The sequence below is a fragment of the Gobio gobio genome, assembly GCF_949357685.1.
Source record: "Gobio gobio genome assembly, chromosome: 7".
NCBI classification, from domain to species: Eukaryota; Metazoa; Chordata; class Actinopteri; order Cypriniformes; family Gobionidae; genus Gobio; species Gobio gobio.
This window is the reverse complement of record NC_137103.1, coordinates 11,339,648-11,352,430: the sequence shown is the minus strand read 5'-3', so window position 1 is coordinate 11,352,430 and position 12,783 is coordinate 11,339,648. Positions and strand designations below refer to the sequence as shown.

Here is a 12,783-nt window from a genome sequence, read left to right as displayed (position 1 = left end):
TTTGAATTAGTTTTAGTCATAGTCTTTTGACTAAAATGCCATTTAGTTTTAGTCATATTTTAGTCACCTGAATTGTTTTTAGTTTTAGTCGACTAAATCTATACTGTAAATTTAGTCTCCTAAAATCTAACGAGTTTAGTTAAATTGTAATACATTAAGCATTTAAGCTCCATTTAATTTTGACATCATTTTGTTTTTGACATTAAAAATACACGAAACAGAGCTCAATTCACTTTTTTGTCTGTTTTTTTAAAAACATCTATATAGTTTTTATAACTTTGTATTTCTTTTAGTTAGTAGGCCATATCAGGTAAAGCTAAAGCTTTAAATAAGTTTATTTATTTATTTATTTATTTATTTATTTATTTTTAATTTCAGCTAACATTTAATTTCAAGTAATTAAGTTTTTTTTATGGTTTTAGTGAACATTATAACCCTGATACTTTATTGAATATGTGTCAAATACTGGTCTTTCCTCCTGCCTATGAATTAAATGGGAATTCAATTAAAAACAGTTTATTGTGTAACCAAATACTAATATACTGTATAATGAGTGACTTTTAAATTATAAACAAGCTCGAAATATACCGTCCGGGACTCTTATTTTGAAATGTTTGCTGCGCCTCTGTTGCAGTTGCAACTGCTCATTCAAGTTCAGGAGATAAAATATGCATTGATACAACCGTCTAAAACATTACTATATAATCATCATAAAGTAAACATTGTCATTATTCATCAGCATTAGTTCATATACAGTTGCGTGGCATAAATGTGCGCTATTCATTGATTGTGAGCCGCTCTGGAGCGCTGGATTGGGGATGCGTGAGCCTGTAGAAGCGCAACAGCGCCGTGTTCTCCAGCGGTTTGATCAGTTCAAATCAAATGTGCGCATCTGTTTTACACAGGACATCAGTTCTGACTGGATCTCTTCCCTAATCGTCCCTCCCTAACATATTCGTCTCGTTTTTATTTCTGTGTGTATCCCACCATAGGGGTGGGATCTCACACACAGAATGTAAATGCACATGGCCACTCAGGCATTGATAACGGAGCGGTCGGAGCAAAGTGTCAAGTTAAAGGGTTAGTTCACCCAAAAATGAAAATTCTGTCATTAATTACTTACCCTCATGTCGTTGGACACCCGTAAGACCTCCGTTCATATTCGGAACACAAATGAAGATATTTTAGTTGAAAGCTGATGGCTGAGAAAGGCTTCACACAGGCCTCCATTGGCATTCAGTACATTGACACTTCCAAGATCCATGAAAGGCACTTAAAACGTCGTTACAAAGTCTATCTCACCACAGTGGCTCTACAATAATCATACAATGCGACGACAATAGTTTTTGTGCGCAAAAAAAAAATCAAAATAACACCTTTATCCAACTTGTTCTTGTCTTCCGTGTGCGCCTCCACGACGCATGCGCGAGAATATGACGTAGCGCCGGGGTTCGGGAATCGATGAAATACACACTTAAGCTCCATTTTGAGAACTACGCCGAGACCTAGAGCACGATCAATGTAGAATCCAACAGCTTAGACACGCGCGTCTTCCTCTGCTCGTAAACAAATCGCTTCTGGGTCATATGTCCGAACGCCGGATCTGCGTCATATTCTCGCGCATGCGTCGTGGAGGCATACACGGAAGTCGAGAACAAGTTGGATAAAGGTGTTATTTTGATTTTTTTTTGCGCACAAAAACTATTGTCGTCGCATTGTATGATTATTGTAGAGCCACTGTGGTGAGATAGACTTTGTAACGACGTTTTAAGTGCCTTTCATGGATCTTGGAAGTGTCAATGTACTGAATGCCAATGGAGGCCTGTGTGAAGCCTTTCTCAGCATCAGCTTTCAACTAAAATATCTTCATTTGTGTTCCGAAGATGAACGGAGGTCTTACGGGTGTCCAACGACATGAGGGTGAGTAATTAATGACAGAATTTTCATTTTTGGGTGAACTAACCCTTTAAGTTAAGCTTCCAAAGGCATGAACTGAAAATCCGCCAGACTGGACACACACCGGGAATGCCCGTGCGGACGTGCTCATTTTAGTTTTGGTTTAGAATTAGTGCCAATTCGGAGGCAGGTTGCTGCAATTATGGGTTCATTAGTAGGGTTGGGAACTGAAAACCCGGTACCATACCTATATAACCGGTATGTATCGGACCGAATCAGAACGCAGATTTCCGTGCCTCATTTCGGTGCCACTTAAATTCAAATGTGCTTTCGCGCTTTGGCTGGCGCCAAGCCAGACCTGGACACGCTCAGCGCTCGTCACATATCACAACTATTCAGTGTTTTCAACCACATCATGTTTATTTTAGGTTTCAGACATTTAAATGCTCATTGTCTATGGAAGCGGCAAAAACAATCCTTTCAGACAGTTATAACTTGACTACGTGTTTTATTCATATCAGATGCACATTATATAGTAACTATATAGTTTAATCTATTCTTCTTCCAGTTCAGCGGTCACTTACTTTCATGTATTTTGTGAGACGTGAATGAATTTCCATGATGTAAATCTGACAGATCCGATTCTCTGAGGCGCAAACTAACATGGCGGCGCCCATCGCGCAGTATAGATCAACTAACACACATTCACTTACATATATTTGAAAATCAGAATATCAAATAGTTCATGACCTATAATTAGCAAGTTTGTGAATATTTTGAATAATAAAGAAAAAGCGAAATAAACCCGATGCAGCGCTATTGTGGCAGCTGTGTGTCATGTGAGAAGCATGACGCGTCTCCATGGAAACAATAAGGCGATGCGTTCTCAAATATTTAGCCAGAGAATATGGTCATATTTCTGCAAAATAAAGCTGAAGCTTGAAGCTGGTTTGTAGCAGACCAAGAATACAGACGAGTCGACTGCTGTTCTTACTGTAACTGTTATTTAGTGTTAAATTAGTTGTAGTTGGGTTAGGTGGCTTTAGTTTTACAGTGAATTTGTTAAGTAAATTGTGTTTTGTATTTATATATATTTAAGTATACTTTAAACTTGTAATAAAGTTTTTAATTTAAATAATACAAAATAAAAAAAATCAATAAAAAGCCATTCTTTAATCTCATCCACCTCGTTTTGTGGCTCTTTTTTTTTTCAAGTATCGGTTCAGGCACCGTTTAGTCACCGTTTTAAAAGAATCGGTTTGGCACCGGTATCAAAAAAAACATACCCAACCCTACAATTATCAAAATTAAGTACATTTTTCGCTTAAAGGGATAGATATTTTTAAGACGACATCTTGGTAGCCAAAAGGTTACAATTGACTTCAATTGTATGGACAAAAAACATTGAGACATTTTTCTCAATGTTCCACAGCAGAAAGTCATACAGGTTGGGAAAGACATGAGACAACTATCCCTTTAAATTCTCATTAAATAATCACATTATTAAATAGCATTTTTCTTTAATTCTTTACTATGTTTTAGGCTCAGATATGACCCAGACATGTTCTTAACAGGACATTCACCCATCAGGCCTTTTTCAAAGGAAGGCTGTCTGTTCTAACAAGCTTTGCTCATAAAACATGGATCTACGCCAACATACTTTTCTGTTCCATTAACCATCCACATTTCAGGTCAGCCCTGTTGCCCTCATTGAGCCACAATGTCAACAATATTTCTAAAAATATTCCCCTTTTTCAACCCCCAAACAAATGTTCTGCAATGAGCCCTTCTGTTGCCCAACTGTTGTCAGAACTTTGACCCCAGACTCACAGAGAGCAGCTTTCCTGCAGAGAGCCTGAAACGTGTCCTTTCCAAAGCCACAATGATGTGTCTGACTGCTCATAAACCATAAATTGAGCGTTTTCCTTATAATCACATTTAAAACAAAAGCATTTTTTCCATTTCAAACCAAATTCATGTGAAATGAGACAAAAAAAAAGAGAAACCCTGAATTTTCAGCTACCCATCATGGATGTCACAACAGAATTTTTTTTTTTTAGACATTTCTTACCCGTATCGGCTCGGTGGAGAATCTGATTTTCCTTCTTGGAGACCGTTCCTCATCCTCAGACAAACCGGGAGCTTCCCCATACTCCTCATAGACCTCATCTTCATCCTCCTCATCCTCATCCTGCTGGTCCTGAACCGATTCCACGTCCTTATCATCCAAAAACGCAGCGTTCTCAAAACTATAAAACACTGGAGAAGTTTTCCCGCATTCGTCTGGATCTTCCTGCTCGCTGTCCTCATCGTCTTCATCATCCTCATGACTGCTATTCCTCTTTTGTTTGATCTCCTCCTCCTCCTCCTCCTCTTCTTCTTCTTCTTGATTGGGTTCCTCTTTCTTCAGCTCTGACGATACACACACATCCTTCTTCAGCTGTCTGTCCTCCGTATGGTTTTGAGGTGATGACACCTTCAGAGAGTTCAGATCTTCTTTAGGCGACTCAGATTTAAGTTCCCTTTGCAGCTTCACCTCCTCCAAATCTTCTTCCTCATCCTCCTCGCTTTCTGAAGACTCGTTCTGGACCACGACCAACTCCGCCCGCACCATTCCCGCTCCAGCAGGGTCTAGACATCGTGCGGCCAGCTCATGAGACGGACCGGGAGTTTTGTGGTTCTCGCTTTTTGGTTCCTCGGGCCGTTTATAGAGGCTGCCAGTTGATTTGAGATCGCTCGCAGGAGGACTGCTAAGTTTATTTGTCGAGGACTCTTTCACCGAGTCACTTCCTGAAGACGGAGAGCGTTTAAACGGGCTGTGAGCGGTGGGCGAGAGAGGCTCGTCGGAGCTCCTGCTGGTTGGGGAGGTTGGTTTGTACGAAACGGGGCTGATGGACTTGAACGGAGGGCTAACGGCTACCGGCTCCGATTTAGCCGAGAATGATTTGGGTGCGTCCGAGTTTGGGGATGTGGGTTTGTGTGCTTGATCAGTACCTGGGGAGGTGGGTTTCTGGGAACTCCCTCGTAGAGGTGACACTGGGCTGCTCGGTTTCTCAGGGCTTTTAGCCGTAACTTGCACTGTCTCGTCATTGTCACCATCCACAATGAAGTTCTCCAACCGCCTGGAAATAGGCCCCGCATTCAGTGATAGCCTACTGACCTGTTTTGAGTCCTCAACGTCCCTCCTTTCCTCTGGGGAACTCCTCACAGGTGACGTCGGGCTTCTGCTGTCACTATTTTCAGAAGATCCCAAGGACCTCCGGGCTCCGCGCCCCTCCTCAGGCACCTTCCCCTGGGACAGCCGTGTAGAAACTCTCCCGGGCACCGGCTGCTCTTTTATCCCCCTTTCAAAGAGCTTTCTGGTCACTGAAAATTTCTCCGCCAGGGCGACTTTATCCATCTCGGCTTCTTCTCCCTTTGGAGTTCTGTCCGTGTTTGGCGGTTCTTGGTTGTTGGCACTGCTGAGGGAGGTTTTGTTGGTGCTGACCGGGAACTTGGACACCGGCGACACAGGAGATGATGCATCCGTTTTCTGAGGGGGTTTGATCTCCTGACTCTCCTGTGATTGCTGGCCATCCATTTGCAAGAAAATGTTCTTGATTTTGTTTATCCGGTTGCCAAACGGCCTCCCTCTGCTGTCCTCTCGGGGGTCGCTGGCTCCATTAGCATACGATTTGGCCTCGCTGTCGGATTTGGTCCCATCAAAAGAGCACTTAATGGCGTGGAAGTCCGACTTGTATGCATTTCTATGCGGGGACGCGCTCCGCAGGGTGCGTTCACCCTTGATCATTTTCAATGACTTTAAAAACTTCCTACTTTAAAACTATTTTAGGTCCGTGGTGCTGTATCCTCAACCGGACAATGGAACGAGCCCTTCAGAGTCACTCTGATACATTGTATCGAATCCCCGCGCTCATCTGAAAAGAAAAGAAACAATGTAACACTCTCAAATGAAGGGAACGTTTACATTTAGAACGCGATTCGAACGCTCGAGCACGTTAAACGTTCGCTCTTTTGTTAGCAGATAAAATCTCCCCGCTTGATCAAAGAAACTTTTTCAACTTAGACTCAAAACTTTCCAACAGTGATTTTGCAGTGGGCTCCATTGATTCAGTGCTCAATATCTGACAGCGTCTCTTAAATAAAGATGTTGTCCAAAGAGTCGAAGCTAGATTATATTTAAGTCCTTCAAATGATCAAGAACCCGCGATTAGTGTTAAACCTCCCCAAGCTTGACTCGCCGTGGAACAATAGCTCAGCATTAGATCCAACAAATGATCAAAATAAAGTTTCGGAAATCGAGTAACAAACAATTACAGCTTCTGCAGCAATCAAGTCATAGTTATCTTACCTCCACGGATATCTCACTGTCTACGGGCGCCGGTTCTTCTGCTGGGTGTAATTTAGATCCCCAACCATGTCATTTGTTTCACCGCCATGGTTCTCCAGCGTAGTGCCATCCGATTCGCGAACGAATCGTTCAGTTGAGTCGGTTCGTTTTAATGATTCGATCTAAACGATTCAAAAAGCGTTCGTAAATCAGTCAGTGAGGGAGACTTTTGTTTGGGAGTAAAATTTTAGTGACACCATAAACAAGCAACATTTGAGCACACTTTTCGAGCAAGTAGGAAAATATTTAATAAACACTCAGGGTCTCAAACCGAATGACACAATCAAATTAGAACAGATAAACAAACAAATAAATTAGACCTTATTCAGGGTAGAAAGTAGGCTATATTTAATTGAATAAAACTTCTAGGAACACGGTATGACTGGTGAATTGTTGTATTAGAACCGGCTCGCTGAAATGAACGGACCGAACGAGTCGATTCGCCAAATGAATCGAACTGCACACTTCACAGACCTGTCGCACCGCTGCGCGTTCCCGACGCTACACGAGCACATTCCAGGGCTGCTAATAATCCCAACCCCCTTCCCGACTGGTGGATGTGTTAATGCTACTATGGCGACGGATTGGCGAATGAATATTAATTAGCGCACGGTGACGTGAAACCTGCGTGGAGCTTCCAGTCAAGAATTATAATCATAATTCATTCGCCAAACCTTCACAATAGTATGATATGTTTCGTTTCCCGACCACAAGGTTGATTCAGCCCAGGTTAGGTCGAGAATGGCGTGGGAAAGAACCGATTCAGTCGCCGCACTTCTGTGTTCATGTAGTTCGTTGATAAGTAGCCTAAGATAGCCTATCGATAACCAACGAAACATATGTATTCGTTTTTATCTTGTTTATTATTATTAATAGGGTCATCCTGGGACACGGTGCCTTTTGTGTCCCTATTAAAGATCATGAATAATATTAATTTTAAACCTATCTTAGTCATAAATATCATGCAAATATGATAACAGGGTGGACAAGAGGTATAAAGAACGGATGATTTCCTATCGTTCACTGTACAGTTTTACTTTATTTTGAACTGGATTTAGATGGGAAACAATATGTAAAACATTGCCAATGAACTTTAAAATTGCACTACTATAAACTTAAATTACTCAGTTTTTATTTTTTAAAAATATATAATATTTTATTATATATATATATGTGTGCGTGTGTAATTATTACATTTATTTTAACAATTACAATCTAGGTTTTTAGCTTGTATATTGTCCACCCTATTATTTTTGACTGCTTTCCCTTTAAATGAAAGTTGGAAAAATGAAATGACATCATATCATATAAAGCAGTCATCACTTCCTTGGAGGGAAAACAACTTAAGCAAGTGAGTGAGATTCTCGATTATTTTAACTATTTTTATTTTTTTAACCAATTTTATCTTTCAAATTTAATGTGGTCAACCTTAGTACACGTCCAACCCATTAAGGCAAATGTGAAAAAAAGTTAGTATAAAAATCATATTTTTACAATTACAGTTAAGACCATTTTGATAAACTTTTGTTGGCTTGTTTATAGGTCAGAATGTCCACCCTGTTAAACCAGTGCTTTAAAACATAGTGATTGTGAAAGTAATTAAAGTTTAACATAGTGCCATTTTTAAGTTCATTGGCAGTGTTTTACATATTGTTTCCCATCTAAATCCAGTTCAAAATAAAGTAAAATTGAACGATAGGAAATCATCCGTCCATCCATTCTTTATACCACTTGTCCACCCTGTTATCAGTTTGTCATTATAATTTCATAAAATTAGCCCCCCCCCCCACAAAAAAATTAATTCAGTGGCAATGAAAAAGTATCAATAATGTAAATTTCAAAAAGCCTTTTAGGCATTTATCTGTCCCTAACAGGGTGGACATTTTTGATCTTCTATTTCATTTATTTTGTTAATAAATGGTTACATTTATTAACTACGTTAAACTTTAATTACTTTCACAATGGTTACATTTATTAACTGAGATTGACAGGAATATTTTTTTTCAAATGTTTTACATCCCCCTATCATGACTACTCAAACACAAGTTCTATTTTCTACATTTTATGAAGGCACTGAATACCAGGAATGACCCAATAATACAATAATATTGTATTTTATTCTTTAACCCTTTAAATGTCACCCCCCTTTTTGAGAATACACATGAAAATGCACTATCCAAACTTAAAGGGCTGTAATTCAAGAATACTTTGGAATATAGACCTAAACTCTGCAGATTATTGCTGAAGTGAAAGCAATTCAAAATATGAAAGAATGAAAAAGTTATGGAAGTTTAAATTTACTGTAAATAAAAAATACTGTATATAATATTTTATATAAAATATATATTTTACAAAATGTTTTACTCTAAAATTACTATAAAATCAAAGCCATATGTCTAACCAAGTTGTGTTCCAAATCTGAAGTTGATATCACACAAATTAAAGTTCCCATGAGATTTTGTTCAGGCGCTGTACCAAAAATAGCCTCCGGGTGTCATAGAAATTCCATTGATTGTTTTTTGATGCATTTTCCTGTAAATTTGTCCAAATGTCACTTCCATCACAAAACGTTCACCAAATATGAAACCTTGAGACTCAAACCTTTCCAACGATATGTGTTTTGTCAAGATTAGAAAAGATTTTGTTTATACTTTGTTTATATTTTTTTTAAATAAATGTTGTAATATGAAACATGACACCGCCCACTAGGGGAGGAGCCCGCTAGAAGAATTTAAAGTACCATTTCCATGGTAACGCAACATCCGATTTCAAAACGGTTTTGACGGGATGAATTTTGAGTTTGTAAGCTTTCGAATGATACCTACTTTATGATAATTCCTCAAATATATGAAAAGAGAAAAAGGCGAGCAAAAAAAGAGTGCCAGGTGTCCCGCTAGTGGGACGGTGACAGTTAAGAAGTAAAAACAAAACAAAAAACAAAAAGTTTATTTTCGTTTTATATCCATTTAATTATTTAGCTATCTATTTATGTATTATTCATATTTTTTTTGTTGAAAATATGTAGGCTACATCATGTTTGATATTGAAGATGACCAAAAGTTTCAGAATCTGTCATTTAAAGAAAAACATACTGATTAATTGACCACTGATCTGAATGTGTCCCCCTTATTATATTGATTATGGCCTTGAATATTACACACATTCATAGGTTCAAATCACAGTGCAAATTCTTGCTGCTATCACAATGATTCAATGATCTCAACTTGTGCTGCTGAAAGAAACATTTGGTGAGCTCAGTCTCTGAACACAAAGCATGTGAGTTTGGGTGTCAGGCTGATGTGGCAGTTGGAAACCCCTGTCTCATGTCCCAGCTCTATTCACAGATGTCTGTCTGATATTTCCTCCAGTTCTCTCGTCTGAAACTGTGTGTGTGTGTGTGTGTGTGTGTGTGTGTGTGTGTGTGTGTCACTGATGTGCCTGCTCCAGTCAGACCTGCATTACAGAGGGAAATGAAAAGATTGAGATGATGTTGGAGTATGAGAAACACATATAATGGCCATATGGGGAACTAATTAGGGAAACAGTTTTTAGGGCAAGTCTTTATATTGTGTTTTCCGGTGATACTATTAAGCATAGCGGATGCTTTTGTTGTCTTTAGTGAGTCTGTGAGAATGGAGTCAGTTCCCTGCTGACCAAACAGCTTAAATTTCAGAAACTGCCTGAAAAACTACAGGAAATAAATAATGAAAGAAAAAGGGGAAGTAAACTGAAAGCTGCATAGCAAATTATGAAAAATACAAGGTTGATGGAAAGTTAAAGATATTTTTTTATTATATGCATAAACAATTAATCCAAGGTAATGATCATGAAGAGATTCTTATACAAAACTACAGTTATGATATTGGTGTTTTCCTCATATGTCTTAGGGGTTTTTTGGTCTCTTTGACCCCAAAGTGAGTTGAAATTTTCACTCAAGGGAAGACTTAGTATGCATACCTGTGAAATATATATGAGCCAACTTTCGTTTTTATCAAAAATGAGATCAGTAAGATATTAAAAGGGAACCTATTTTGCCCTTTTTCAAAGTCTTGATTTTGTTTTATGGCTCTATAGAGTAGGTTTTAATGCTTGAATGTTCAAAAACACATATGAAAAGTGCACTGTGCTCTGATTGGTCGGCTGGACCAGCACTCAAAAAAAGGACTTGTTGAATTTACTCAAAAAAGCAGCGTCGAGTGGTTCCACGCAACTGTATTGAGTAATTACAAATATCAATTTAGTTATATGAACAAAATATTTTTTTAAGTAAAGCTGAAAAAATGTATTTGAGTAAATACAAACCATTTGAATTTGTCACTGTTACATAATATTTATATGAGCAGTTTACTTAATAATGTTATTTTAATTTTATAAACGTTTACTATGTTAGGTGAACACATTTATCAATTTAATTTACCTTATTAAATTAACTATTTGCTCTACAAGTGTAAGTGGAAAACTATTAAATAACAACAAACAAAATGCAAAAAGAACTAATTGGATAAAACTTAATTTAATCGAGGGCAGGAATTCCATCCAATAAATGTGTGTAAATGAGTGCCCTCATAAACACAGGCACCTCTCTTCTGCATAATGGTATCCACAAAATCACAGAAACGTCTCTAAATGTCCAACATAACTGAACATTAAACACTAACACTAACAACATCTTTCCCTTTACTAAAAAACACATAAAATAACACTTTAATCCCTAAATTTACTCTCCTAATGCAGTCCCTTGCAAAGCATGCTGGGAACTACAGATCCACTGCCCAGTTTGTTCGTTTCACTCAGCAATGTTAAGTTGACCGAACAAACACTTATTAAGTAAAGCTGACAGTACTCATTTTTAGAAGAAACAACTCAGTAAATTTAAGTTCATGTAGTTACATGAGTTTTTTAAGTAATGTGAACAAGGAGGATTTGAGTGCAACTAACAACAGTGAAAGTTAAAGGGTTAGTTCACCCAAAAATGAAAATTCTGTCATTAATTCCTCACCCTCATGTCGTTGGACACCCGTAAGACCTCCGTTCATATTCGGAACACAAATGAAGATATTTTAGTTGAAAGCTGATGGCTGAGAAAGGCTTCAGATAGGCCTCCATTGGCATTCAGTACACTTACACTCCCAAGACCGATAAAAGGCACTTAAAATGTCGTTACAAAGTCCATCTCACCACAGTGACTCTACAATAATCTTACGATGCGACGACAATAGTTTTTGTGCGCAAAAAAAATCAAAATAACACCTTTTTCCAACTTGTTACTGCCTTCCGTGTGTGCCTCCACGACGCATGTTTCATTTTTGGGTGAACTAACCCTTTCATTTTTTTGAGTGTGTTGTGATTGGTCACACGCTTCAAGTGTGTTTGGGACATGTCCCGCCTCTTACCATAGCCGTGGGTTTCAACCATAGACTGCAAAGAAATATGGACGTAGTGTCCGTGACGTTACCTGTAGGTTTCTGAAGAAAGTTTTTGAAGCCTAAAGTAAGCCATCGCCATCTTGGCAGCGCTTCACTCCCGGATAACTAAAAAATGGGCAAAGAGGCGGGACGTGGGAGGAGCTGAGGTGATGTGATGACTAACAGACAGCAGACAAATGGCTATCCACCTGTCACTCAAAGTGGCCACGCCCTTAATTATGCAGAACTTTAAGGCTTTATATAATGTAAACGAATGAGTTATAAAATAAAAAATTCACCCCCCTCACAGTTGTCATGAAGGGCAAAATTAGCCGTATAGACCAAAACCATTTTTTTGTTCCAGACTGTAAACATGTGTTTTTTCTGCTGTAAAGTTGGGCATTTTAACATGAACTCAATGAGATTCTGCTCCTTCTGGAGTCTGTCTCTAGCGGCCAGTCAATGAATTGCAGTTTAAGTCACTTCCGTATTGGCTTCAAGAGAAACTGGGGGAGGTTGCCGCTTGGTTTCAACACACTATTAGCTAACTCAACCAGGCCCCGCCCCTTTTATTTTGCATATATCTTGAGTGGGAAATATTTGAATGAAGAATATTGTGACGTGTTTGTTCCCAGAAGAAAACTCAAGACTATAATGGAGGCATTTCACTGAGTTCAGAAACAGTGAACCTCCCAGACAGCAACAAATGGAGTCCACACAGACCAGGGGCCGGTTGCATAAACCGTTAAGACTAGTCTTACAAGTTAGACATACATTTTTTTCTTTAAGACTGTTCATAATTTTTTTAAATCAGTTACATAAAAACATAGACTGGCCTAATTTGATACGAAAAGTAAGACTGAATGCCTCTTGCCTAACTGCTAGTGGCTCATACTAGATCTTAAGACACTGTCTTAACATAATGGCTTAGTTTATGCAACTGGCCCCAGATGTGGGCTGGATCTGGGCTGACACTATGTTGCTGTCTGGGACTGATATAGAGAATAATAAAAACCTTTGCTCAATAGTATAATCAATAATAAAAAAACTCATGCTCAAACAGCAACATTACACACTAAAGAAAGATGAACA

At 38.6% G+C, this 12,783-nt stretch overlaps 1 protein-coding gene across 2 annotated transcripts in view; it reads right to left on the bottom strand.

Annotated features, from left to right (window-relative positions):
• ppp1r9ala (protein phosphatase 1 regulatory subunit 9A-like A) overlaps positions 1-6,363 on the bottom strand; it is a 106,860-nt gene extending 100,497 nt beyond the window's left edge. For both annotated transcript variants that reach the window (XM_079822463.1, XM_079822464.1), the window contains exons 1-2: positions 6,248-6,363; positions 3,968-5,813 (exon numbers count right to left, since the gene is read on the bottom strand). In XM_079822463.1, the coding sequence (XP_079678589.1) occupies positions 3,968-5,686 (1,719 nt within the window). In that variant the 5' untranslated portion in view covers positions 5,687-5,813; positions 6,248-6,363. The remainder of the gene's footprint in view (positions 1-3,967; positions 5,814-6,247) is intronic.
• Positions 6,364-12,783: the final 6,420 nt, after the last annotated feature.